Source organism: Strix aluco, chromosome 26 (assembly GCF_031877795.1).
Source record: "Strix aluco isolate bStrAlu1 chromosome 26, bStrAlu1.hap1, whole genome shotgun sequence".
In the NCBI taxonomy this organism is placed as follows: Eukaryota; Metazoa; Chordata; class Aves; order Strigiformes; family Strigidae; genus Strix; species Strix aluco.
The window spans coordinates 611,937-638,057 of NC_133956.1; the positions used below are offsets into that span (position 1 = coordinate 611,937).

Sequence of the window (26,121 nt, forward strand, 5' to 3'; positions counted from 1 at the left end):
CGGCACACCCGGCTTTCTCACCAGCTGCAAGGTCCCAGAGGGACCGTGGTGTTACGGCAGATGGAGACGGGCAGAGTCCGGCTGCCCGGCGCAGCGTGGACGTCGGTACACACCGCGCAGCACGGCTCCGCGGCGGCGACGCCAGCCTGCGAAACCCACCACCACTCGCGTCTTCTAATTAATGCATTATACCTAATTGAGTGCCCGACTGCTAAATGATGTCAGTCAGGTTAATTAAATCTTAAATCTTTGTCAGTTAGCAAAAAAACAACCAAAAAAAAAACAACCCACCAAAAAAAAAAAAGCCCGCAAGGAAAGGAAGGGAAAAAACGCAAAGTTAAAGAAGCTTGAGCAGCGCTGGCAGGCTGGGCCCTTGTGACTCTGCTCCCGGAGCGTCACGCCATCAGCAGTCACAGAGGGAGAGGTTTGATGAGCCACAGGAGGCAGCCACAGAGCTGAACCCCTGTGCTCACCCCTGCTCCGGCCGTTACTTGTCCTTTCACAGGTGGACCCGCAGTTCTTCAGTGTGGAGACCACTAACCTGTGTGCAACGGGAGTCAGACACCGTGCCAAGAACACCCCCGGCCGGGCCTCCTCATCGCTGCGTTCCAGTCTGCCCAGAGCTGTCAGCGTCGCTGACTGGGGGTCCCCTCCCGTGGAAGCAGGCACAGAGCACGGCGAGGAACCAGCCGGCCACGTCTTGCCAGTCGTGGAGCAGGCGGGAACGCAGCTGGCAGCAGACTCTGGATCCGTGGGCTCATCTCCCGATGCAGATTATCTTTTTGCCTCATTAAAAACCGCACATTGCTCAGCTGTGGGCTGTCAGAAGGAAGATTCAACTTAGAGCAGAGCCAGTGGAATGTCCCTGCTGCAATGGGGGGGCGTGGGAACACCCCCTGGGGTGGGAGTGGGGAGAGCGCCCGTCCCCACCGAAAGCAGAGTCCTCACCGAAGGGAACAGCGTCGTGCATCAGACTTGACACTGGGAGCCTGAACTTCTCCCTGGCCCCAGCCCTCCCTCTGCCATCGACTGCAATGGGGAACTCGTGTCGCAAAGTCAGTTCGTGCACACTGTGACCAGGACAAGTTGTGCTATTGCTTGAGCAAATAATGTCTTTTTTGAAAATACCTTTTTCTTGTTATTTCCCCAACCTCTGAGACTTAACTGTTTTCAAAATGGCTCACGAGTTCCACAAACGGATGAATTTTTGGCGTGCAGAGTATCTTTACTGCTAGGTGCAGGCACTACAACTGAACATCATATTTGGAGATGCAGCCTGTTCAGCTACACTCACCAAACGGCAGGGGTTTCCAGATACACATTTCACCTTTGAATTTTCAGCTCTCCCAATCACTTTAGGGAAGAGAAATGACTCCAGAACTCCTCCATGCCTCTTTCAGTGATGCTAAGGAATAGTTCCCCTTCTTATGCCTTCAGCTGACCCAGAAAATGGATTTCTGGTGGAATTATGCAGGTCAGCTGGAGGAGTTGCATGTGCTGTCCTGCACCTTCAAATCAAAAAGACCTGCATGAAAAAATTGCCTAGAGACACCTCTAATTTGTTTTAAACTATCATCCCTTCTATCAGCAAGCAGGGAATTGTTATCTATTTATTTCTCACAATGTCACCGAATCAGTGACCACCTGCAAGGTGTCCGTGATGATAAACGCTTGCTTTGTGTTGGGAGCTATTTCTGACAATGCTTGATAGTGCACATCTATCAAATCGCCCGAAGAGCCACCTATTAGGATCATTATCTAACACAGTCCCTTTGTGGGAGTTCAATGTCAGCACTTCCTGGGGAAGGTACCTCACCGGGTACCTATTCCACTCATTATTTCTCTAGATTAATAGTTTCACATTTTCATTAGGAATTTGGGCTGAACTCTGGCGTTCCCGCACCCAGAGCGGAGCCGCAGCACCAGCAGCGACACTCGTGAGCGTCCTCCCGGCGCAGTGTCCTCCTGCTCCTGCCCTGCGCGAGCGGGGACCGGCCGAGGGCGGCTGAGCCCTGCGCCAGCCGGGGAAGGCAGGAAGGCTTTTTCCCTTAAACAGGACTGTAAAAGCCGTGGTGAAACACAGGCGCACGCTGCTGCTCGCTCGGTCCCTGCTGGGGTTGGGCCACCAGCAGCTCTCCTGCAGCTTGCTCTGTCCCGAGGGAAACTTATTCCGGAAGAGCTCGGGTCCGGGTCAGGAGTTTGATCCTAAAGTCAGTGCCCAGCAATCTCTCAGCAGGCCATGGCCGTTACTCCCCAAACCACCCTTCCTACAGGAAAGCCACAGCTCTCAGCCCTGGGCAGTATTCATCACGACTGAAATTCCAACCAGGAAAAACACTTTTTCTCATGGAATCAGCCGCAAAAGGCGGGGCCCTTCACTCCTCCGCAGAGCCTCACCTCTTAACGCGGAGCACAGGCCCTGGGAGGTCACGCGGGTCGGTCCTTGGGAAGAACATACGGACCAGCAGCGTTCTGGGAAGGCACCTGTGGCCCTTCGGCTTTCTCTCAGGTCTGGCTCCGTTCAGGCTGTCCCTGGAGCCGTGCCCGTGGCCTCTCACCCCTCGCAGCGGCTCAGGTGGCACAAGCCAACGTCAGGCTTCTGCAGGCGGAACTGCTCTGGCCAGCGAGGGACACAGCCTCTTCCAACCTGACAGCGTTGCTGTTTTCCTGCGTTGCTTTTTATTTCCCGTCACTCAAAGAGCAGTGCAGAGGACAGGCAGGCGAGCGTACAAATAACGTACAAAAAAACCTCCCCCAAACCCACAAAAGTCAGCCAGCTTCCCTGTGCTGCCCCCGTAATCCTTGAACTGAAGAGGGAGGTTCTAGCTTTGTTAAACAAAACGCCACGGAGTGTGCAACAGGGCCAGAAGTGATGCCAACAATTTACATGAGCAATAAAACTGCAGAAAAATGAAATACTGCTTACCCATGTTCTACAGCAGCACACGGTGTGGGCAGCATGCAAAATAGATTGAGGTGATGAATCTGTTTCGCTATTAGCTGCCAGAGAGCTTTAATTCATGTCAGATACAATTAACTCACTCTGAGGACTGGAAAAGGAAGCTCGAGCGTTACCAGCGTGGCCTCTGCACAGCCCCCTCCAGCCCTGCTGCCCCCAGAGCCCAGGAGGCACAAACCCCAACGCAGTCACAGCCCCTCCAAGTTCTACAGATTCCGCTTCTTCCAATCTTCCAGCTGCTAAATGTCATTTTGCAAGCTTTTTCTGTAGGTATAAATAATGTGTTAACCCCAATAACAGCACAAACCCGGCCTTTCATCCTCCAGAAGATCCAGAACCGTAGGGCACATCACTCGAGTCAGAAACCCAGGCCGGCCTGCGGGGACTCGAGGCTTTCCCGCCCGCGGGAGCGGTCAGGTCTCATCTGCAGCTCCTCACCGCTCCCGACTCATTAATCCCGAGGAACAGAACCACTGCCCAGTCCTGGCACAGCAGGACCGCCTGGACCTCATCAGAACCAGCACCACAGCTCAGCTGACACAGGAGGGGGAGCGGCCGATGGCATGAGGAGCGCAGGGCCTTCAGCACTGGAACTAGAGCCTAGAATTCCCTAGGCCAGCTAAGCATTCTAGGTTTTTTTTTCCCCCCCCGGTAAAGACATGTTTAAAGCAGAATCGAGACTTGCACATCTGTATCCAAGCAAGTATGTTACAGTTTTATTTACAGCTTAACTAATTGTGGAGGGTTTTTTTAATATGGTAACAGAATTCAACAACAGCCAAGGAAGTGCACTTGTAGCTTAGTAGTTTACAATATTGCCACCTGCAGTTGGGACTCAGAAGCTGCCAAAACCTCCTAAATACCAATCTCCAAACACATGGTATGTACCCGAGGTTTGCATTACAGTCACACACTTGCCTTTTAAAGGGAATTCACGTATGAATGCTGTTCTACAAACTTCCTCCCACGCCACACGCTGCATCAAAGATTCACACCAAAGCGTTAAGTTACCTCTGACAGCAGCTCTTCCCAGTCTTCCTTCTTAACCATGCTGTAGGCTTGGCTTTTGCCAAAAGCAGAACTTTTCCAAACCTAGAAAAACTCACGAAGTCTCAACATCCTTGTTTATAGCCCCTTCAAAGAGGCTTAAATCAAGCACAGAAAGGTATCTTTGGAAAGGACAGTGTGCCAGCTAACAAAGAAACAGGCTTATTTTTAGGGAAAAAATCTCAGACAAAGTTAGAGAAGCAAAGTTCTTTACTCCAAACGCTCTCAACACGCCAATTAAAATGCTTTTACGTTAGCTTCCCTGCTGAAGCAGAGGAAGGATTATCAGGGTGCCTGTTGCAGAAGCCCCTTGACATATTTGACTGTACGATTTATACAGAATAACGCTTCAGGAATCGAAGCTAACCACACTTTTAAGGGATTCCACATCTTAGTTCAACAGACAAGAGACGTGTTGTCTCCCATCTGTACCAGCTACAGATTCACAATAAAAATGAAGCCCTGGGTTTTGAGTGAGGTGAGTCTTTTACATTTTAAGATTTCATGCAATCTTCCCACGGAGAGCTAGTGCTTCAGAGAGCTCTGCTTTTCCAGGCTGTCGAAAAATAAGATGGTGGTTGTAGGAAAGCAAATACAGGATTTCTTCCTTGCTTTGTTTTGCAAGGAAGTGTTAAGCCAGATGTGTGTGTTCCTGCTTCCATTTCAAATATACACACAGTAAAACCCTTTCCCAAGAGGCTACCTTTAAAGTTGAATTATCATGAATTTGAAGTGGAGCAGAATTTCTCTGTATTTTCTATAAGCAATGGGGAGAAACCCATTAATGACTGAGGAAGTTATTTTGTGCTGTTCAAACCAAATTTATTGGATATGGCTCTTTGTCACAGAAATGCCCTGAATCAACTCAATTTAGATGAGAAGGGCAAACCATGTTTTGACTAGTCCAAGCTTTCTTCTTCCCTGTCTATACTCCGTTCCCAGAGTACAGCTGCTCCTAAAGACTGTGAAGGAAAAGCAAAGTTCTCTCACCGTAGAGATACCCCAGGGGCTCTCAGGTTACTCTCAGTAATCCGGTTAAGGAGTGGTCTAGCTGATTGATTCTGGTAAATTAAAGCACCTGTGATCTTTTATTTCTTTAAAAACAATAAAATGCGTAAGTTCACTATAAAAACCTCAAAGCCAGTTACAAATCCAAGGGCTGCTCTAAGAAGAAAGGATTGCTATCCATGGCAGCATCATGAACGACAAGCAGCTTCCCACCCAGTCCCAGGCACCAGGAATGTGCCTTTAGGTATCTCAGGTGTGAGACTGAGACAGCCAGCACCTTTTAGGCACATTTGCAGAGAAAGGATGTGCCTGGCAGAAAGCGCGGCAGATCTCATCTGTCGCTTTCTCTGCCCAGACAGACACAAACCCCAGTCACTCGTGTCCACCGCTCACATCTTCTGCAAGAGACCAGAACAGCCTTTCTGCCCGCCCAAGGCAGCTGTACCTTGGGCTCAACCTTAGAGGAAATAGGAAATAAAAGTATTCTTTTCCTGAATTAAAAAATGCAATCTATTCTAATCTCATTACGTATTGCAGGTAGAAAATTCAGTTCTTAACTTCCATTCTGTAAATTAATGGAAGGAAGACACAAATTAGAACGAGAACTAAAGGCAGCAGTCCTAAACGTAACATTCTGTATTTACAGAGGGATGTCAGCGTTCACCGAGTTTCATCTGTAGGTTTTTGCACCGCTGCAAGCTTGTGCGAGACGAACCTAGAAAGAAAGAGAAATTAATCGGACACTATTGTATCCCACAACCACTTACAGCTCCTGCCTGAAGCAGACGACACTCTCGGTTTTGATTCAGTTTATCAGAGCGTTGACAACAGTTCTTTCGCAAGACCTGCACAGTTTATCTGCAGTCTGTATTAGTGTGATGTAAGGCTACTCCCTCCCCTTCCCTTCTCAGCTCATGCTGCTTCTTGATCACCAACATGAGCCAAAATACAAGACAAGGGGGGGGGCAAAAAATTAGTTTCTATTACAGCTCAACAGTCCCGTGACTAATGACAGAGCAACAACACTGCCTTACAACTTCAGGTCACGACTGACTTACTGATAGCTTCTTCATAATTCCTTGGGTCTCCGGATTTAGATGAAGAAGATTTTTCTTGGTCAAATCACTTGTTGTTAAACGAATGCTCTGTGAAAAAACAAACAAACCAAATCTTAGGTTTTCTGTTTGGTCAGCTGTAGTAGCTGGAAGCAGCAAAAAATAAATGAAAAAATAAAGTAAATAAAATCTAAGCATACTAGGAGACCACATACAGGCAGAGAACCACATGCAGCTTAACCAGAAGCTGACCTCATACCTTCCTTGCGGTGCATTAACACACTACTGCCAGCAGAAGCTACTTGAAATGTTACTGACACTCACAGCAAAACCTCATTCTACATTCTGCTTTCACCAGCTTGAATCGCTCCCACTTCTGACTAAAAACCTTTCAAGGTTCTTTTAAACCAGATCAATGCCCTGATAAACTGCAGTGGCACAACTAAAGAGACAAGAGTGGGTGATCTGAACCTGCTCAGGCCCCCGAGAAGGTACAAGTTCTCCCTTCAGCAGAGATTTCACACGCTGAAGTTTCTCACCTCCCCTCCTCCAACAGGGACTGTAATGAAGATATCGTTGCCGTCAGCGAGGGGGCTGCCATTAGCAGAGATGGTGTAAACACGCTCGTTTACTGCGGGAGTGCGCAAACCCGGAGTCTTGAAAATGCTGAAATGAAAAGTTCTAGGTGAGTAATGTCACCGCCATTGCTCGAAGCACTTTGACTAAAAGTCTTTCATTCCAGGCTCAAAGGGCTGCTAAGGATCATGCTGCAAACAGACGACAGATACACACATAAAGCAAACAGCAAGGCACTCCCCTGCGTAAGAGATTAACAGAGAAATTTAACAGGATACAAACCTGGAATCAAATCTGGGTGTGACCATGGAGGTACCTCCTCGCGCACAGAGATCAACAATTCTACCCGTAGCTGGGGTGATAAAGTTGTTTTTGCTTGATCTGCTAGAGGGAAATAAATGAACATCTGCTCATAAGAATATTTTTAATAAACTTACAAGCACTACCTTATCAAAGACTTGAATGAGGTTATCACCACAGAAAACCAGAGGCTCTCGCTAACCAAAGGCAAGCCCCAAAGCTGGGGATCGCAGGAGAGGAATCTGCCCTTCTTTCACTCGCTGTCAGATCACTGATTTCTTCCTATAGCATGGCACAACTATATCAGCCAGCCTACTAAACCACACTCCATTCCATTTAGGAGTTACGTTAGTACTAGACACCTAATTCTCCACTTTTGAAGCCCGGTGAAAGACACCCCGTTACCTTTTACTCATGCGCTTCACTCTTGCCGAAGGAGCCCTCCTGCTCCTGGACACTGGCGCTTTTTTAGTGGATGCCTTCACCTGAAACACATGTTATTCACCGGATCGGTTACTTCGCTCTTGTGCGACAGCTGAGCCCACAACGAACAGACGATTCCAGACAAAATGTTTGTCTCAACAGGCTCCTTTTTACAGCCCAAGAGCCCAGAAGCAAACACTGTACAAGCTTCTGTGACCTTCTCCTATGGCTAGAAGTTTCAGGAAGCGGTACCTGTTCTGACGTCCCCCTCAAAGTATCCTGGGCAGCTATATAATTGTAGGCATCATCTCAGTAAGCATTTATATCTTGGGAATAAAGTCACCACAAAGAGTAACTGTTTACCTTTCCAGGTTTTGGATTAATGTTTTCAGCTTCCAGCTCTGGAAGACATTGGCTATCATGCTTTGCTTTCTTTGCTAGAGGAAGCAAAGGGTGCTCTGCTTCTTCTTCAATAGCTTCAATATCCTGTTTAGATTTTTCCACTAGAAAGAGAAAGTGTTATCTAAGTTGAAAATAAATAATAACTTTACATTATTAGTTAGCAGCAGAGGCAGACGGTAAACCACCACAAGCATTTTTGGCAACAATTTGCTTCAGAAGTCCAGTTCCAATGTTATCCAAATGGTTGAGTATTTTAATAAAATTAAGTAGGTTTTAATAAATTTAATAAAATTAAGTAGGTTTATTTTAACTAAAACCAAGTAGTAGTTTAATAAAATTAAGAAGCTACTGCAGATAGTAGTGATAAAAGTAGGATTATTTTTCTGTCTTTAAATATACTGAAGGATGTAAATAAGAACTGGATTATTATTCACAATATGTAAACCATGACACACTCTCATCTCACTACTCATCACAACACTTAAAACAAACTGACCTTTCTTGATTTTGAAAGGAGTCTGGATAACTTCTGCTGTTAACTTGTTTATTTCTGTTATTTCCAAGTCTGCCTAAAATTGAAACAGTCACAGCACCATCAGGATTATCAGTAGCATGTAGTTCTGAGAAATCCAAGTTGTACAGCAAATTCCTATTTTATAGCAAGAATACCTCCATGTTTTCTGTTGTGCTCAAACTGGGACCTTTCACGTTATTCTGGGAGTGACCACGTGTGAGGTCTGCAGGCCATTCAGGCCTAACACGCCTTGTTTGGCAGCTGCAGGACGTGCCTCACCTGTGCCCTGCTGCTCAGCCAGCGTAGAAATGATTTAATTTACTGAAAAGCACACATGCTCTCGGGGGTCTGGGAGGGAAATCGAGCAGGTAAGGGAAGATGGACAAGGAGCAGTATGAACACGCAAATCCTCTTTGGATACAACAGGCCTCTCTTACAGTTAAGCCTTAAAGCAGCATTTATGAAAGTGTTTCTGCACCCTCTGGTATCGCAACACTCCTGCAGACCCCAGAAACCTGCGTTTCCTACAGCAGCGCACAACGTCAGCAGAAAAGCTTCATATTGATGCTGGATACCTACCGTTGCTGCCTCTTGCAACACCTTTTTGCTTCCTCCTTTAGCTAAAAAGAAAAAATTTTTGAAGACGTCACTAGGTGTGTGAGACAGCCTACGCGCTATACACGGACATTTTAATACGTCACCACTAGGGTGCAAAAACCAGCACAAACCGGTTTCCGGGCAGCGAGGGAGCAGCCCCAGACAAAGAGCGCGGCGCGGGCCGCCCGCCTGGGGGGTGCAGGCAGAGCAGCTCCCGGCCGCGCCTGTATTACCGAGGAACGCGTGCCCCCGCCAGCCCGGTCCCGGCCCCGTTCGTACCGAGGTAGTCGAGCCAGTTCATCTCGCGGAACGCCACCGGCAGCCGCAGGATCTCGATGTTGTACAGGTTCTCTGCCTCCTTCACCAGCCGCTGCTCGTTCGCCCGCAGCTGCTCGACCCGGGTCCGCACTGCGGGGACGCACACGGCGTCAGCCACGGCTCCGGGCCCGGACCCGGGCCCTGCTCCCCGCCACTCCCCCGCCGCCCGCCGCCCGCGGCCTACCCTCGCGGTCGAAGTCCTTCAGGAAGGCTGCCAGCTTCCTGCCGCGCGCACTCGCGCCAGCCTTCTTCCGCGCGGGAGGCATGGCGGTGGGGCAGGGCGGGGACCGGGAACTGGGGACCGGGGATCGGGAACTGGGGATCGGGAACCGAGATCACGGCCGGGAGTGCCGCCGCCGCCGCGCGTTCAAACCCAACCGCCGCTGCCCGCCGGCCAATCAGCGCTCATCGCGGCGCGGCCAATCAGCGCTCATCGCGGCGCGGCCAATCAGCGCTCATCGCGGCGCGGCCAATCAGCGCTCAGCGCGGCGCGGCCAATCAGCGCTCAGCGCGGCGCGGCCAATCAGCGCTCAGCGCGGCGCGGCCGGTCGGGGTCCAGTGCAGCCAATCAGCGCTCGGCGCGGAGTGATGACGTAGTTGTGCGGGAGAGCGCTTCCGGGTGGGCGGGTCGCCATGGCGGCGGCGGCGGTGGCCGCGGCGCTGCGGCAGTGGGCGGCGGCGGCGGCGCGGCAGGACGCGGCCTGGCGGGCGGCACTGGCCGGCTGGGCGCCGCTGCTGGGCTCGCTGGCCGGGCTGGCGGCGCAGATGCGGGCGGCGCAGCGGCTGGCGTGGGGCGGGTCGTCGCTGGGCGCTTTCAGCGATCTGCGGGCGCGGCTGTGGCGGAAGCAGCGCGGCGCGGCCGAGGCGCTGCTGGAGCAGCTCGGCAGCCGGCGGTGAGGTGGCGGCGGCGGCAGCGGCGGTGGGGGGGCCCGGGCTGGGCACGGGGCGCGGGGCCGCAGCTGAGCGCCCCCCGTTCTGCCGCGCAGGGCGGAGCTGCGGGCCGTGCGGGACGCAGTGGGGGCCGGCGTGGCCGCCGTGCTGCGGCTGTACGAGGAGCGGGCGGCGGAGCTGGGCCTGGCGGCGGCCCTGCGGCGTGGGCCGCGCTGCCCCTCGCTGGCTGACGCGCTGGAGGGGCTGCAGGATGTGGAGCGCTACTACCGGCACCTGTATCCTCTGCGGCGGGGCTCTCGGGAAGCGCTGGCGGGTGCCTTTTTCTCTTTGTTGTCCTTATCGGCCTTGAAGGTACCTGGAGAGCAAACTGCTCCTTCTCCGCATCAGCTGTGACAGCCTGGCAGACATGGAAGCCCTCCCACAGTCTTGGGAGAGGATTTTGGAGCGTTACAAGGAAGATGTTGTTCAAGGTAGTCCCGCTTACGCAGGCCCAGAGGGCCTCTTGGTGAGCCCCGTGCGGATGTCTTGGCGCTGGAGGCAGCACACAGGCCCGGTGTTGCTGGCTGCGTCGGTCTCAGTAGCAGCAGGTGACCTCGCTCAGTTCGCAGTCGATCCCTGTGACCTGCTCTGAGATCTCGTGAACGACTTCAGTCGTAAATATTTGCCATCACACCCTGGGCACAGCTGGAAGAGACATCCTGCCTCGCAGGGTAACGAGGGACTTAGTGATCCCTTTCACTTGGTCTACTAAGTTAGTTTTACTTATGTTTTTCTTTACTGCTTTTAGAAACAAGTTAAATTTTTGTGGGTACAAAATACAGATAAAAAGCATTAAGCTAATGAGTTGTTTTTTTTTTTCCTTTCAACTCAGATACGCTTCTTAAGATCTCTCTGTTTGTGGACAACCAGCGAGAGCTGTGCTGCTCCCCAGGCTCCTGACGAAGAACGGGAGGGACTGGACGTTGACCAGCTTCTACGGGAGTCTGGTATGTTCTGAGATGGCCCCAAAGAGGATGATGAGTTGAGGAAGCTTTATGGGTGCTTTTTGGAGGCTGAGTGAGTTGGGTACTTGGCCTCAGCAGAAAATACTTGGACTGTTTCAAGTGGAAATGGACTTGGTGTCTGAAGAAGAGGCTGGGCTGAACCAGCTGTGAAGATAGGAGGGTTCCCTGCCATGGGTACTCTGTGTACTGAAAAAAACGTTGGGACTTACTAACTTGAGGTGTGCTGCAAGTAAACGAGTGTGACAAAGTCTGGCAGGCTGATACTGTGTAAGAAAGGTGTTTTAGGTGCCATCCTTACAAATAAATAAAAGATGTCAAACCAGGGCTTAAAAGCAGTTTGCACCTCGTGCCTCTGAGCAGCGCATTTGCTTTCACCCCACCTGTACATTGAAGGGAAGGAGCAAATTGACTTGAAAATGTAGTTACAGAGGTGCATGGACAGCTGAGTTGTGGTACAGGTCGTTTTCAAGTGCGTTAGAGCGTGCTCCTCTGGGATCCGCTGGGGTGTGTTTAAATCTGTCTTAAAACTTCACACTCTGCGGCAGCAGCCGACAGTTGTAGGGACATCTTCTGTTGGCCATGACACCGATCCTCTGTAACGTTCCTGGAAAGTGGTGGGGTGCCTGTCTCTAAATGCCATCCTTGGTAAGAAGCTGCAGCTTCTCCGAGAACGCCAAACAAAGAATTGTGCTCGGACGGGCTGTAGATGTGCTTGTGCGCCCCGTTTCTGCAGTGAAGTGGGGCTCCGAGCTGGGGAGGCCCTTTGGCCACCTGAGGGCACTGCTCGGCCTGCGGAGAGCGGCCGGGGGGCCCTGGCGGCCGCTGGCTGAGCAGGGCTGGGGCTGCCGGCGCTCCCCGGCACGGGACGGCACTTTGTGTGCAGTTCTGATTGCAGAGAAAAATAACGTCACCCTCTTGGTGCTGGTCTGGCCTCCGGGCGTCCCGGCTGATGATCGAAGAGCGTTAAACCCGGGGGAGCGAGGCGGGTTCTGCTCCCAGCGCACGGGGCAGGGGCTGCGGGGGGCTCGGCTGGCGGGGCGGTGCTCCTCTGCATCGCTTCGGGCGCCCGGCGTGGCCGCTCCTGCCCGTGGCCGGCTGCAAGGGGCCGGTGGCTGCACAGGCGTCCTCTGCTCCGCGCGGCCCCGGCAGACCCGGGCGAGGCTGCGACGTGACTCTGCTCTGAGTCACAGTGCGACTGCTCGAGCCGTGCGCTTGGCCACCTCCTTCCCAGCGCAGCGAGACAGGGCGGCCTCCTGCTGCTGCTTCCTTCAGCTTAAGATGAAGCAGATGATGCAGTGAAGATCGGGTTTGGCAGATCAGCCCGGGAGGCAGTTTGTTCAGCCTTGGCGCAGACACGGCTGCGTGCAGAGCGCTTCCCAGCCTCCTTGACAGCTCTGTGTCACCGTGACCTGTCACCCGCTCGCCTTGTCAGCGTGCGCTGATGCTGTGGCTTGCATCACAGCATCAGTTCAGCATAAGGCATTTATTTTCCTGTCTGCAGCGGAGTGAGCGATTTCATCTAGTTCTTTTCCAGAGCTTTGATTCCAGCCGCCAACTCCTCCCAGCTCCAGAGAGTCACGTCCCGTGTTTAGGTTCCAGTCAGTGAAGCAGCGCAGGTAAACTTCACCAGCTGTTGCCTGCTGCTGGTGTCCCAGCCGTGCATCCTCCCCAGGGCTGTCACTGACTTCTGGTTTTAAGGAACGGGTGAGCGTGTGCTGTGGGATGACACAGGGCGCAGAAGATCGATGTAGACGCCCTCCTGGCTGTCCGGCAGTCAAGTGCTGGCATCTGCAGAGGCCGCTGGGCTGAAATCAAACAGGCTGAAAGCTGTGGTGTCGCAAAGAGCAAAGGTAACAGCCATGTCTGTCACCCAGCTGCTCCTTTTCAGATACCTGCGGGTGAGGTGCGGGGTTGCTGGGGTGGGGAGTGAGCGCGGCACTGCCCGGTGTCACCACACGGGTCTGGCTCTGGGCCGGGGCTGAGGGGGAGCAGGCAGAGGAACAGGGAGCGGCTCTGCGGCCCTGGGCTCCTCACACAGGGCTTGGGGGCGTAAAGATGGATGAGGGTAGGGTGTCAGGCCTTGGTGCATCATCGTCGTCAAACAATAAATCGTGGTGTTCGTGGATGCGGGATTGTGTTTACATGTGCACGCGCTATACAGCCATTCACCACCCCTCTTCTCTGTCAGCCTGTCTTCAGTACAGCTGCAGAAAGAACAAATGGATTTAAATTTTGGAAGGTCTTCAGAACAGTTCGGTGGTGGCCCTTCTGCTTCTCCCAGATGTTTGGCCCTCTGATGTCTTTGGGCTAACAGCAGCCCTGCTAGAAGTGCTGGAGCTTTCTGAATTAAAAGTGGCTGTGGCCTGACTCTGACTGAAAAGGGGTGAAGGAGGTGCCCATTGAAGTTTCAGTGTGATTAATTACTCTGCACTGTTTCTGGCTGATGGGCCGTGTCATCAGCTGCGTTGGTCTGCAGTGTTGCGGAAGGGCACGACTGAACCTCTGCTTTAATTGGATACAACTGCAGGCCTGTTCCCTTTCGAGATCTGGATGTTATGGCCCAGGATGGCTGCCAGGGGCCCCAGTTGCTAACAGGACCTCCTCCTCCTCCTCCTCCGGGCAAGGTACCTGTGCGCCACAGGCAGGGACATCCTTGGGTGGTGCCGTCCCGGCCTGCGGCTCCAAGAAGCCGGCGCAGGCTCTCTGGTAGGTGGAAGGTCCCTGACTCGCTCGCGGTTTGTTCTGGTGCTGGAGCTTTCCAAGGCTGAGCTGTGACAGGCCTGTCCTTAGTGAGCCGTGTCCGCTGTCATCAGCGAAGGGTTTTGGCACCCATCTGAGCACTGGGGCGGGAGGGAAGCGAGTGAAGGAGCAGCAGCAGCAGCTGCCGGGCAGGCAGCGGGGTCCTCTCCTGGGGAAACTGTATGCGGGGATGGGGGCTCCAGCCTGTGCCGTACCTGAGTGAGGGCAGCGTCGAGGGCTCTGAGCCTCACTGGTAAAATATACCTAGCTGTCAAAATAAATCGGAGTGCCTTCGCTTTTGGAGCAAAGCTCTTGAAGTGTTCTTGCACAGAGATCTCCCGTTCAGGAATGCAATAAAACAAAGTCAGCAGCTGGAGCTACCTTGTTAAAGTAAAATTTTCAGGAAACACAAAGCTCATGCTTTGATTTTCAGCTTTACCTCCTGCTAACTTAATTTGAAAGTAGTTATTCTTCACTTATAGGGAAAGCACAAATCAAAATCAATTACTCAATTTGAATACCTGTGAACGTTTATAGAGAGCATCTGACTTCTATCTGGTTAGTTTGTTTTTTCATGTAGGGTGCAAGTTAGCTTCTGGTGCAGCGGAGTCTCTGCACAGTCCTGCTTCAGAAATGAGGGCCCGCTGTGAGAAATCCAAAAGCTTTGCTTCAGCTTAAGCTCATGGATTTCAAACAGATTTCAAAATTGAATTTACTACAAGGGTCCATAGTTAGGAAAAAGACAAAGGATTTGGCACCTGAATTTAAGTGTAAAGTGAGTCGGAGGCAGAAATATGTGATTAAAAGCTTCGTGAGTCATTTAATAAACCAAGCATTGGTTTCACAAGCCCCTGTGGTTTTCATGCTTATTCTTTGAGACTTTCATCTTGGCCTGAAGCAGAGCTCCTTTGTGATTTTGCAGGGCCCAAGAGGCTGTGTGAGCGCTTATCCGCTCGGAAATGGAACAAGCGTTCTCCCATCTGCATTAATTGGATGTGTAGCTCTGTTCTAGCGCCCGGCTGTCTACGCTTTAGTGTTTTCTGGTGCTCTTGACTTTGTCACAGCATTTGCCCTGTTGAGTTGTTGGTGAGCTCCCTGGGGGGGCAAAACCTGCTGGTCCCATTGATGGGCGTTGAGCGGGGCCATGTCTGGCTGAGAAGCAGGGGTGTGCTCCCCCGCGGTGCGGATGGGCTCGGCACAGGGTCCGTCGTCTGCCCTCACAAAGATGGGCACAAGCATTTATTTGGCCGCTCTTGGCCGCCCTGGTTTAACCCTTGCTGCTACACCCAGCCCCTTCTATTCCAGCAGACCCTCCAGGGCCGCCTGTTCTGCGCTTCCCGCTCCTGCAGCGTGGAGGCTGTTCTCATCGCTCACCTTATCTGCCAGTCCCGTGTAGGTTTGATTTCAATCCTCCCTTCCTGCTTTTCCCCTCAACCCTTGCACTCCTCCTCCCTCCTCCTGTGGAAACAAATCTACAGTAGGTGTCTCTTGAACTTGCCTGAACTCCTTGTCCCAGGCACCTTCCTGACTAATCCTTTCCAGATGTCCCGGAACTTTTATGTTTAGCAGTTTTACTCAAGTTCCTCACTCATTCTCGGATGGAGCAAACATTACATTTCCTAATATTATTTGAAAAATAAGACTGATCGTGGCCTTCTGAGAAGTCGTTGCTGCCAATGGTTTTAAGCACCACAGCAGCCTTCTACCCCCATATTGGAGCACAACAGATAGTCATAAATAGCACGGGAGTTTTGTTTTCTGTAGCTGACTGCTCCACGGCTGTCTGTGAAGCCTTGAACACTCAGTACTGCCCTCGCACCCAGCCAAGTGGCCGGGCTGTTGGCTTCCAATTTCCCAGCTACAGCAGCATGGAGAAATTAGGAGATCTGTCCGATGTTCCTCTGACAGTGACCCAACAACGGAAAGCAAGTTTCTCTGCCCGTCCTCTCATCTAGTTTCCAGCATAACTTTGGTTTTGGGGAGATGACTGTTACTGCAGGCAGGGGATATGGTCAGCGCCCTCGTTTCTCGTGCTCTCCAGGTGACCCGCGCGTCCCCTCTCGGTTGCAGCCTCGGGGGCTGCGTGTAGAGGCTGCGTTCGGGGTGGGCCTCGGGAGAAAGGGCTGTCTGTCCTCCCAGAGTCCACCGGGATGATGGGATTTGTAAAACTGGAAGCAATGTCTGAGCCAGTTTACAATCCTGGAGGCTGCCTCTCCAGCACAGCCTCTGGCTTGCCTTGAAGTCACGTCCTGTGGTTCTCCATGTGCATCCAGTGGCTTTTCATCCCTCCCGACTCTGCTCCGTGTGCAGCGAGCCTTGCGGTGGGTTTTGGCTGTTGGAGAGAAGCTTTGGGCCGTTCAATGGGACTTGGGAAATTCCTGTCTTTTTCCTTCCATTTTTCTTTGCTTCAGGACTCACCTGGCATGTTACGTGTTGATGGCGAGATGCCGGCGGTGGGAGAGACCTTCCCCAAGTTCAGATTCTTGTTTTGGAGCGGTTTTGTGCCATTGGCAGCCTGGGGTCTGGGAACGGGCACGTGCCAGGAGGACAAACCTACTTTGTTGCGCCGTGGTCCCGCCAGCTCCACAGCCGCCATCGCCTTCCCAAACCAGCAGGACTTACAGAAATATTACGTATCTATTTAATTTCACAGCAAAGCAAGCCTCTGTGAGACTCGGCGCTCCTGCGTACCACAGCCGCCTCCCCCGCTGGGGGCTGACACGGGATGGCTCCCTGCTCCTTCTCCACGCTCTCCAGACCGTCTCTAGGCCACCTGGGGAAGGCAGAACGAAGCACACCGAGCTGGTGAGTCTCCCAACCGTTCTGCTATGTGAGGAAGGAATCCAAGAGCCTTTGCACACTATTAATCTTTTCCAATTGCTAAGAAAGCAAATGGTCTCCTCCCGCTCCCATAAATTCAACCTCTGTCTCCCACTTTCCCCCCAGTGTTTGAACTGTTCGCCAAGAGCTTTATTAAAAGCTACAAGATGCAGTTTTATTTCTAACTGAATCCCAAACAACTGTGTTAGGTGGAGAAGAAACACTTGGTGCAGTCAGCTTTAGAGCATTTTTGTGTGTAGTCCATAGCCACTTGTCAGCCGGAGGCCAGATTTGGCGCTGCCCTGAGCATAGTGGGCCCTTTTCTCCCGAGGTTCAGAGATGATTTCAAGCTGCTCAGACCTCAGGGCCTCGTTTCCAAGAGCACCTGGCAGTGACTGCTGGGAGTAACGCGGCTGGCAGAGCAAGAGTGACGCTCCCCGAGGCGGCAGCGTGGGCCGGTAGCGCCTCACCCTCCCCTGACTCTGCGCGGCCTAGGCTGCCGCTGCGCTTCGGCACGACGCTGTTCCCTGCGACGTGCCGGCGGCCCCAGGAACAAGCTGTGCTGGGCAGCTGCCAGTTCCGGGTGACTTTCCTGCCCCCCCCCTTTCCTGCCCTCGAGGGAGAGGTTTCTGGAGATGCTGCGGACCCGGCTACCTGTCCCCTTGGCATGGCCCCGGCCAGTGGCACCTCGGGGAGGTGGAGCTGCAGGTGATCGTCCCCGGCTTCTGCTGCGAGCAGAGACACTGCAGCTGCCGCTGGGAGGCAGCGACCGAGGGCGGCTGTGGGTGTGCAGGGACAGCGGGGACCCGGGGCGGGTGGCTCCGTGCAGCACCGCTGGCGAGGTGCGCGCCGGGGTCCCCGCCAGCTGCTGTGCGTCACCGCCGTTCCTTGGCACTGCGCGCAGTGTGTCACAGCCTTCTCCCTTTCATTTCCTAATGTTCCCTCAGTCTGAAACCCATCAACCAGTGCTGAGAAAAAACATTCGCAAAGGAAGCCAAAGCAGAAGTAAGCAAAGCTGTTCCTTTGGCTGAATTCCTCCAGCTCGTTGTGTCCCGCTACTTCTTTTGAGCAAGAAGAGTCTGTTCCCGCCTTGTGCACCTGAGCCGTGGGGAGGGGACAGCAGCGACAGCAGTCCTGCTTCTTGCTTTTGCTGGCAGAGAACATCACATCCCTGCTTTGGAGATGGCTCCGTTGTAATGCAAGAGGAATCGTGATTCTGGAATAATCCCTTATGATTTTTCTTGCCTTGGGTGTCTGAGAAATAAAACACCATCATTCACTTCCTTTCTTTACTGGTTACCCTCAAAAGTGGGTTCACCATCTCCCTCTCCTCATGGAGGAACTGAAATGACCAAGAAGTTTAAACAGAGCTGATGTTGAAAGCAAAACAGAAAATCGGGGTCTTGCCCATCAGGAATTGTAAAGGTCTCATTGATTTACAGAAGCTGCCCTTAAAGATGGTTGTTAGATCCCTGGGTCTGATGGTCCCTCCAGGCTCTTGCAATAATAGGTTACATCCCGGCCTAATCTGCCATCTAGGATGATTTTTTGCAATGAGTTGTAGTTGGCTTTTCTATGCTGTTTCATGCTCAAGGAACCTTGAAATTTTCACTCATTCCTGGGCATTTCAAATCGACCTCTGCTCAGCCATTCTCGGAGGGCTGGGGAGTAGGAGTAGGAGAGTCTCATTGAGAAAAGCGTCTGAGTGTGGTGTGTGGAGGATGTACCTGGGTGTGTGGTGCCCAGGAGAGCAAGAACCTGCAAATGTGTAGAAATACCTGTTGAGGCCAAGCTCAAGACAGGGGAGAAGGTTGCGGGCGGCATCCTGATTTGTCCAGGCCCGGTCTCTACACGGGACTTTCCTACCTCAAGAAATCTCCATGTCATTGTGCAACGCGAGGGAGAGCTCCCCCGGCGTGGCTTTGCCAGGGAGAACTCTGCTCCCCGGCACGGTTTTGGTACCGCGCTGCCCAAACCCTGGGGAGGAGGCTGGGAGCAGGTTGTGCAAGGAGGAGGATGGGGCTGCGCAGGGAGCGCTTTGAAACTGCATAAACCTGCCTGCGGGTCAGATGTCAGGAGCAGGGGAGGGGAGAAGAGGGGAAAAGATAATTGTGCAGAAGGGAGAAGCACTCTGAAGCAGCTCCGGAGCCGGGGAGCCTGCAGCTGACCCCTCTGGAGCAGGGGCTGGGAGGGCACCCGAGGCAGCCACAGCACATTCTGCTAATGAGGAACCTGAAAACGAGCCCCCGCTGCCTTTTGCATTAGTCACGTCTGCGGGGGCCGGGGCTTCAGGTGGGCTGAGCCCCCTGGCGCGGCCGGGCTTGGGCAGGCATTGCCGCTCCCGTGCCCCATTGCTGGCGGCTGGGGGTCCCACGGCCCCCGCCCCACGGGGAGCCAGCGATGTGGAAAAACCCCAGAGGCACCGGGGAAATAATCCAGACCAGCTTTTGCTGGACATGACTCCCCCAACTCTAAAAGGCTTTTTGGTGGAGTTTAATGAGATTAGTCTGTGCGCTCTGGAGCTGTCGGCTCGCTGGCAGGGCTGTGTTCGGTAGTTCCCCGCGCGCCAGGGAATGAGCTGTTGCTCATTTCATTGGCCTTGACTTCACTGGATCAGGCTGTTGCTTTGCTACTCAATTAGCTGCATCTGCACAGCAGTAACAAGCTGGAGAGCAGAAAGGCCGTGGAGGGGTGCAGAAAAGCTCACTCGTGTCGAAGGGAGCTCCCCACGCCCCCGTCCCTGACCCCTGTCCCCACCAGGACCCCGCTGGGGTCCAACACCCCTTATCACTGCGGCAATGACACCGCACAGCTTGTTCTGCTGCTGGAGAGTGTGTGTCCTCTAAAGCTCCAGTCTGGGTCTGTGCTGACATTATTGAAGCTACTGGTGATAAAACATGTCCCTGCAGGGGCCAGGGTCACATCTGATCCTGCAAAGGGAAAGCAAAACACCAGAGAAACTCCCAAAACCTGAAACAAAACACATATTGACAGGAGGGCTGGGTGTCCAGGGATGCAGAGCTCTTGGTCCTGCTGCCCAGCCCCATCGAGAGGCACCTCCCAGACCTGCCGCGGTGGCCCTGCGGGAGGGACAAGTGGCACACAGGAGTCGCAGCGTCCCGGTGCCACATCATCGTGCAAGTGTTGAACACTCCCAGTGCAGTGAACGACAAATAAATGCTGTTGATGCCTCTGCCATCCCGTCAGGGATTAGTACATGCTGGAGCAATTTGCATGGGGATGAAACTTGGAAGAAAGGGCAATGCTGAGGGAATACGGTATTATTTATTATTGCCAGTTGCAAGGGAACAGCAGCAGCATCCAAGCTTGTATAACTCTGGAACACGACTATTATTAGAACGGAAAGTTAGCAGGCAATTAGCTAATTGCAATTCACATTGTCTGTTGGCAATTATAAGGAGAACAGTTATAAACTCCAACAGATGGAACTCAAATGGGTCAGTCTCCCTTTTTTTTATTTTTTCCATCCCCAAAGGGCATTTGCTATGAACTAAACTGCAGGTTCTGACCAGGGATCCGTGAAAGAAGCCGGTCCTGTGGGTGAGCGCGGCGGGGTCCCCGCAGGCAGCCCCCCCCGGCCACGGCGGCGCTGCCCGCACAGACCTGCCCCGCGCGCGGGCCCTGCTTTGGTGCAACTCGTCCGTTCTGGGCTTTCCCAAATGGGACATCTTCAGGGCTGGAGAGGTCAGCTAGCTGTGCTGTGGTTTCATTCGTTTACTCTGCTGGGCTGGTATTTGTTTAGCAGCCCTGGAAAAGGGGGAGCAGAGCAATCCAGCTCAGCTATGGATTTCTTCTCATCCATTTGCTTATGGCTCTATACAATTTCAGATAATACCTTCTGTTCTTTCCCCCACAGTCACACAAATCAGTGGTGCCTCCCTGCACCTTCTGAGGTTATTTGAGGGACCTTCAGTCCCTAGTGAGACAGAGCCAGAAAAGGGATCTCTGCAAAGATCAGCAGGAGATGAGGCAGCGCTCTGCTTCCCCTTTCAAGCCACAGCAGATACCAGCAGAGCAGTTCTCACGGGACAGAGATTATCTCATCGCCTTTGTCAGAAATATCTGCGTGATGCAGCACCAGAACATGACTGATGGTGTGAAACATGAGGCTTGGATTCAAGGATCGCTCCGTGCGTGTTTTACATTTGTTGCAGCCAAACGCAGATACGCTCACTGCCTGCGCCGCTTTATCATCCTCTGGGTGAGTTTTGTACTCGATGAGCGATATTTTGGAGTGATGCTGTAGAGGGATGTCTGCTGAATGGTTGAGAAATTGGCATTTACCTGTGACGCATTCTTCAGTTGAGGTATGTCAGGATCCAAGCTGCACGTGCGCAGGTGGGTGTGTTTAAGGCTGGAGGTGTGCGAGTGGCGCGTGGGAAGCCGTGGAGACCCCGCGTGTTGCCCCCGCAGTGTGTGGGCTCTGTGTCAGATTTGCGGTGCCTGCGCGGGTGTGGCAGGCAGAGCCACTTGGACATGTTGTATGAAAACTGTTTATGCCTCTCAGGTTCCTTTTCAGAGTATGGACAAGAACAGACAGATTCGGCCATCCCAGAAAGTATTTTGAGGCAAACATTTGGCTAAAGAACCTCAAATCCATAGTCAGACTTTTTGCAGCCATGGAAGGAGCTTTGTTCCTTATCTCTGAGTGTCGGTGATGCCAGTGACTCCGGCAAGAGAAGAACATCCCTGTCTCAGGTCAAGCTGATACAGAGACAGCTGTGGGATCTGAATCCGATTAGGCCCAGCTATATGAATTTCATAAATAGTAATGCAAACCCACTGCACACCTTAGGCTGATATTAAACAGAGGATGAGTTGGTATTCATCTTGGAGCGAATGCATTATAATGAAATGGAAACATCAGGTTTTACTTATAAACCCCAGGTTTCCCATAGGAGGCAGTTTATGGAGTGACCATTTATTAAAGACAAATGCTATCATTTGGAACATATCTCATGTAGAGCCGGGGACTGGCTGATGCGGAGGAGCAGTAACTGGAGATGGAGGTTTGCATTTACAAGCCGTTGTTTTAAACAGGCTCCGCATGTAGAGGATGGTGTGATGATAGCTGCCGGGTGCCCGAGTGTCCCCCAAGAGCCCCAGCCCTGCCTCCCACGGCGAGCGCAGACCCGCAGGGTGCGGAGTGCTGTGACCCAGGCTAAACACGCTTAACTTTAGTGTATATTTAACAGCAGGCAGAAAGATAATCCAGTTATCTTGAGTCAGACCAGTCATGTGCTTAAAACAAGCAGGTACTGGATGGGGGCCCTCCCCCCAGCCCCAGCTCCACTCTCTGCTCCAGAAATGCCCAGAAATGAGAACTGGCTCCTGCAGAGCATCTGCCGGGGTTGGAGAGGGCCTTGGCCAAAGGAGAGCGGGGTGGGGGGACTCCTGCCTCCATGGGCAGCCTGCGACGTGTTACATCCTCCCGGCTCCCCGAGACTCGGGGGTCTCTGATCTGGGGTCCTCACTCAAAAAGTCTCAGAGGGCTCTGCCTTTCAGAGGGGAGATCCTCCCCGCTGTAGTCTGTTCCTTCTGAGCCATGCGAGTGCCAGCACCCACTAGTCACCAGCCTGATTCTCCTTTCATTTCACGAGTTAGTGATTTTGAGCTGCAGGGCAAATGTTAAATGTTAACAACTGCTGTTAAAGTCACATCTGCAGGTAATTTTGCTATTCACCTGGAAGGGAACAGTGTTCATTCAATTAATTGAAAAAGTATATGTTGCCTTTCTGAAATCTTTCTGGATAGATCCTGGCACCCCGACAAGTTGATGCTGTTTGCTCTTTGTTTTCGAAATCAGAAATCTAGGACAAGAATGTCCTTCATAGGCAGTAGCAGGTAAAATTGCATGCTTTCTAGAAGCATGAATTCCATTTGTTGCGTGTAGGAAAGCTTTCTGGCTCAATGCAGTATGACATTTGCAACCATTTAATTTGAATAAATTCCATTTTTATGCTCCATCCGGCATTTAGTATATCAGCCAAACCATTCGTAAGGGACAGAATGTAAATCCTGCCTGTGTTTCCCCTCCTGCGCTATCATCAGGGATCTATCATGCTAACGCCACTGTTCCTTCTGCTTTCAGAGCTCCCAGAGGTCAGCAGTTCAGCTCCTGCAGTCCTGGAAGAGATGGTGTGGAAAGCAGCCCTGGAGCAGGAGGGGCTGGGGATCTCTCTCCGTCCCTCGGGCTGGGTGCTGGGTGGGGAGGCAGCGCCTGCTGAACCGCACGGCTCGAGGCTGCAGGGGAGGAAGCGGGGCCTGGAGTAGGTGAGGTTGCTGCTGGCAGTGAAGGTGCACGGGCAGGGACATCCCAGGGCAGGGACATCCGGGGGCAGGGACATCCCGGAGCAGAAAATTAGATGTCCAGTTATGGCCAGCCTAGAGAAAGGATCAGTTTTCCATAGACCAGGACAGGTGTCAAACACGCAGGTCTGGCAGCGCAGCCCCGGGAGCGTTCCCTGGCCCCGACAGCCGGCCCCGGAGAGGACGGGGGAGTGGGGGTGGAGGGGCCACCAGCGACGGTTGGTCACCTCTTAGCTCTTGTAAGAGGGTTCCGAGAGCCTTGCGTCCCTTCCACCCTCATCCTCTGCTCCTCTTCATTCTACATGAGATGCCACCCTTGTTTTTGTAAGCACCCTCTCTAAGGACTTGGAATTTTTGTAGCTTTAGTAATCCAGGAATGAATACTTCAGCTGCAGATGTGAGCTATCGAGTGAGCACCATCGGCACTGGGGAATCTCCTGTAAGGATGCAGACAGAGACAAGCTTTTGCTGGGCTCGAGAGCCATCGCTTAGCATCTGTTAATGAGAAAATTGCATCCTCTGCTGCAGAACTGGGTGTTGCAGGTGCCTTGTTCCTGGGGGTGTAACTGGAGGGAGGTGTCCATCCGTGCCAAGCTGGCCTGGCCCCTGCACGGAGGGGAATAAGCAGCAACCCCCAAAAAGGCAAATTGTATCTCTCAAGGGATCTCCTAACTGCTTTATCCTCACAGCTCCACATCTGGCAGGGAGAGCAGTGGGGCAAGGGAAATGCATTGCCTGCCTGCCTGTATAGCTCAGACAGGCTGGTGACAGCTCGGCAATGTAAATGATGCATATTAAGCCCTAAATAAAGTGTGAGGAACATGTTTGGGATCAGTAAATCCATCCTGACAAGAAGAAGCAAAGGAATGAAATCCCTTTTCCCAAACAGACTGGTAAGTCTGTGAACTAAATGGACTCTAGTCCCCCTGAAAAATTACAAAGATTGATGGTTGTGGTCTCCCTGCTCTGACCAGCGGGACGTAGGAGAGCGTGTGCCAGGTGGTGGGGGCAGGGAGGGCCTGGGGAGGGAGAGGCTCAGCTGGGGACTGGGGGTTACATTTCAGGGGAAACACTCAGGTTTCATCAACCCGCTTTGTCCGCACACGTGTACAGCCGGGTGCATCACGTTCCCCGTTGCATTCTCCCCTCAGCCATTCCTCGTCCCCAGGGGGCGGCTGCAGCCAGATGCCCCCGTGACTTTCAGCAGACTTGTGAGCCTTTCTCCTCTGCGTAAGTGGCAGACTTAGGATAAGCCCAGGGTCTCTTAAACACGCTGCCTCCGAGGGAACAAAGCGGGCGTGATGTGTTACAGGCTGCGTTACTGAGCATCGGCCCGCTGAGGGGAAGGGGACCCCCTTCACAGCTCTCTTGGTGCTGGAGCGTCCCTTGTGCTCAGGATGCCGGGCGGGCTGGAGACCCTGCTAGGCAGCGCCAGCACACTCACATCACAACGCTTGGAGACAATAATCAAAGGCAGATGGCACCTGGGCGGTCGCATTGCAGGCAGCGGTGTGGGGAGGAGCCTGGGGGGTGCGTGTGCTGCTGCCCGACCCCGGGAGTGCGCAGCTCTGGGTCTGCTCCCAGGGAGTAAAGGCAGCCCTGTGCTTAATGCCAAAGAGGATCCAACCCAGCTTTGCACCGTTAATTTCCCAGCAGGGTTCTGTACCCGCTCCCAGCGCCGAACCACCTGTTCCAGCAGATTTCATATTTTGCAGGGAAAGCTTTTCAAAAACAGACGAGCACCTGCGCAAAGCCTGCGGGCAGCTGCTGCCTGGCAGCTCTGGGCAGACCCAGCAGTTCTCCCCCCACGCGTGAAGGCAACGGGAGCCTGAGCAGCACAGCCCAGAGCAACACGTCCCTCCCTCCACTAAAGGATGGAGGTGCCTCCCCTGGATGCTCCTGGCTGCCCTGGAACCAAAGATGAGCTCTCTGTTCCCGAAGACCATTTGGGTGAGAATCAGTAGAACTGCTGAGGCAGAGCTGCCGGCAGAGGTGGCGCACAGAGCTCTGCGTCCCCCGGCAAGGTCGGTCCTGCGCTGCCAGCCCCCGGCCCCGTGCCTGAGGGCACGCAGCCCTGCACAGGGCCCTGGGCCAGCCGCAAGGAACGGTCCTTCCTGGACTTCATTAAGACTGTGAGTTTTTAACCAGTTTGCTGTATGTTCTTTGCTGCCCTTTCATTGGAATGGGGGCCAAAAAGGTGGGATCCAGATTGCAGGCATTTTCCTGGTGCCTCTTTCTGCTCAGGGGCTGCTGTTCTTGGTCTTCGTGGGCTGCAGTGAGGTTGCTTTGCGCTCCCCAGGCCGTGGAGACCAGGGTCTCCCTCGAGGCTCTGCTCTTCGGGGTGCTGTGGGTCCAGCAGTTACCGACCCAGGACACGGGGCCACGCTGCCAGCGCGAGACGCAGGCTCAGAGCGTGGGAGGCTGCCAGGACACCTCACCAGATGCATATTGTCTCTTTGTTCCTCTGAAAACCACAAAAAAGTTTCTCCCTTCACAGTTCAGTGATGCCCAGACAAAGATGACGTGAAATCTGTGGGAAGACTTATTTTATTACAATATAGGAATTCACAGAACCAGATGTTTAAACTTAGCTGTTGCTCCTCCGTATGAGCGCGGCTGCCCCTGCGCAGCGGAGCTGTTTGCAGGATTATTTACAACGCTCTAAACGTGTCCGCTGCTGCCTGGGTCTCCGATAGCTGCGGGGAGTCGGGGCTGATGCCGCAGCCCCGTGTTCCTCTGCGCCTCCGGGCCCGGCAGGGAGGAGGTGGCGATGCCGGGGTGGTGGAAGCACAGGGCAGCGCAGTGCCCCTGGGTGACCCCCCGTGTCTGGCAGGAGGGTGGGCCGAGGCGCAGCCCACGCACAGTTCCCAGCCAGGAAATCTCCCTGCCTTGCGGGAAGTATTTTATAAGCCGTGATCCCCGGGGAAGTGTCCTCCCTCCACACTGGGGCGCAGCTGGCGCTGCCCGACGAGGGTGTTTGCGGGAGCAGCCCCCAGTCCCTGCCCGGCCCCTGCCTGCGGACCCCCTGGGTGTCTCTGCTCCCAGGCTCGGGCAGCCTTTCCACAATCCCCTAAGAGTCAAACCCCACGCCTTGTTTTCTGGTTTTCTCCGCTGTTTCTCACCCGGGCTCCTGCGGTG

The 26,121-nt window shown here is 53.3% G+C and overlaps 2 protein-coding genes across 2 annotated transcripts; one reads left to right on the top strand and one right to left on the bottom strand.

Moving 5' to 3' along the window:
• Window positions 1–3,653: 3,653 nt before the first annotated feature.
• CDCA8 (cell division cycle associated 8) lies at window positions 3,654–9,465 on the bottom strand. Its single transcript, XM_074850630.1, has 10 exons — window positions 9,384–9,465; window positions 9,161–9,289; window positions 8,864–8,904; window positions 8,267–8,339; window positions 7,732–7,871; window positions 7,351–7,430; window positions 6,928–7,026; window positions 6,609–6,735; window positions 6,073–6,159; window positions 3,654–5,729 (listed from the first exon to the last, which is right to left on the bottom strand). The coding sequence occupies exons 1-10, from the start codon at window positions 9,463–9,465 to the stop codon at window positions 5,685–5,687; spliced, it is 903 nt and encodes a 300-aa protein (XP_074706731.1). The 3' UTR covers window positions 3,654–5,684.
• A 367-nt stretch (window positions 9,466–9,832) lies between these two features.
• Window positions 9,833–11,429, top strand: AIRIM (AFG2 interacting ribosome maturation factor). The gene is made up of 4 exons (XM_074850631.1): window positions 9,833–10,092; window positions 10,186–10,365; window positions 10,442–10,560; window positions 10,962–11,429. The coding sequence occupies exons 1-4, from the start codon at window positions 9,833–9,835 to the stop codon at window positions 11,027–11,029; spliced, it is 627 nt and encodes a 208-aa protein (XP_074706732.1). The 3' UTR covers window positions 11,030–11,429.
• The last annotated feature ends 14,692 nt before the right edge of the window (window positions 11,430–26,121 follow it).

Bases quoted from the DNA above. Each gene is read 5' to 3' on its own strand.
- CDCA8 (XM_074850630.1), bottom strand. From the start codon at position 9,465: ATGCCTCCCGCGCGGAAGAAGGCTGGCGCGAGTGCGCGCGGCAGGAAG. The intron at 6,160-6,608 runs GTGAGAAACTTC...GTTTTTTCACAG, and splicing joins TCCCTGTTGGAGGAGGGGAG to AGCATTCGTTTAACAACAAG. The intron at 5,730-6,072 runs GTAAGTCAGTCG...CTTTCTTTCTAG, and splicing joins GAATTATGAAGAAGCTATCA to GTTCGTCTCGCACAAGCTTG.
- AIRIM (XM_074850631.1), top strand. From the start codon at position 9,833: ATGGCGGCGGCGGCGGTGGCCGCGGCGCTGCGGCAGTGGGCGGCGGCG. The intron at 10,093-10,185 runs GTGAGGTGGCGG...TCTGCCGCGCAG, and splicing joins GAGCAGCTCGGCAGCCGGCG to GGCGGAGCTGCGGGCCGTGC. The intron at 10,366-10,441 runs GTATCCTCTGCG...TCGGCCTTGAAG, and splicing joins GAGCGCTACTACCGGCACCT to GTACCTGGAGAGCAAACTGC.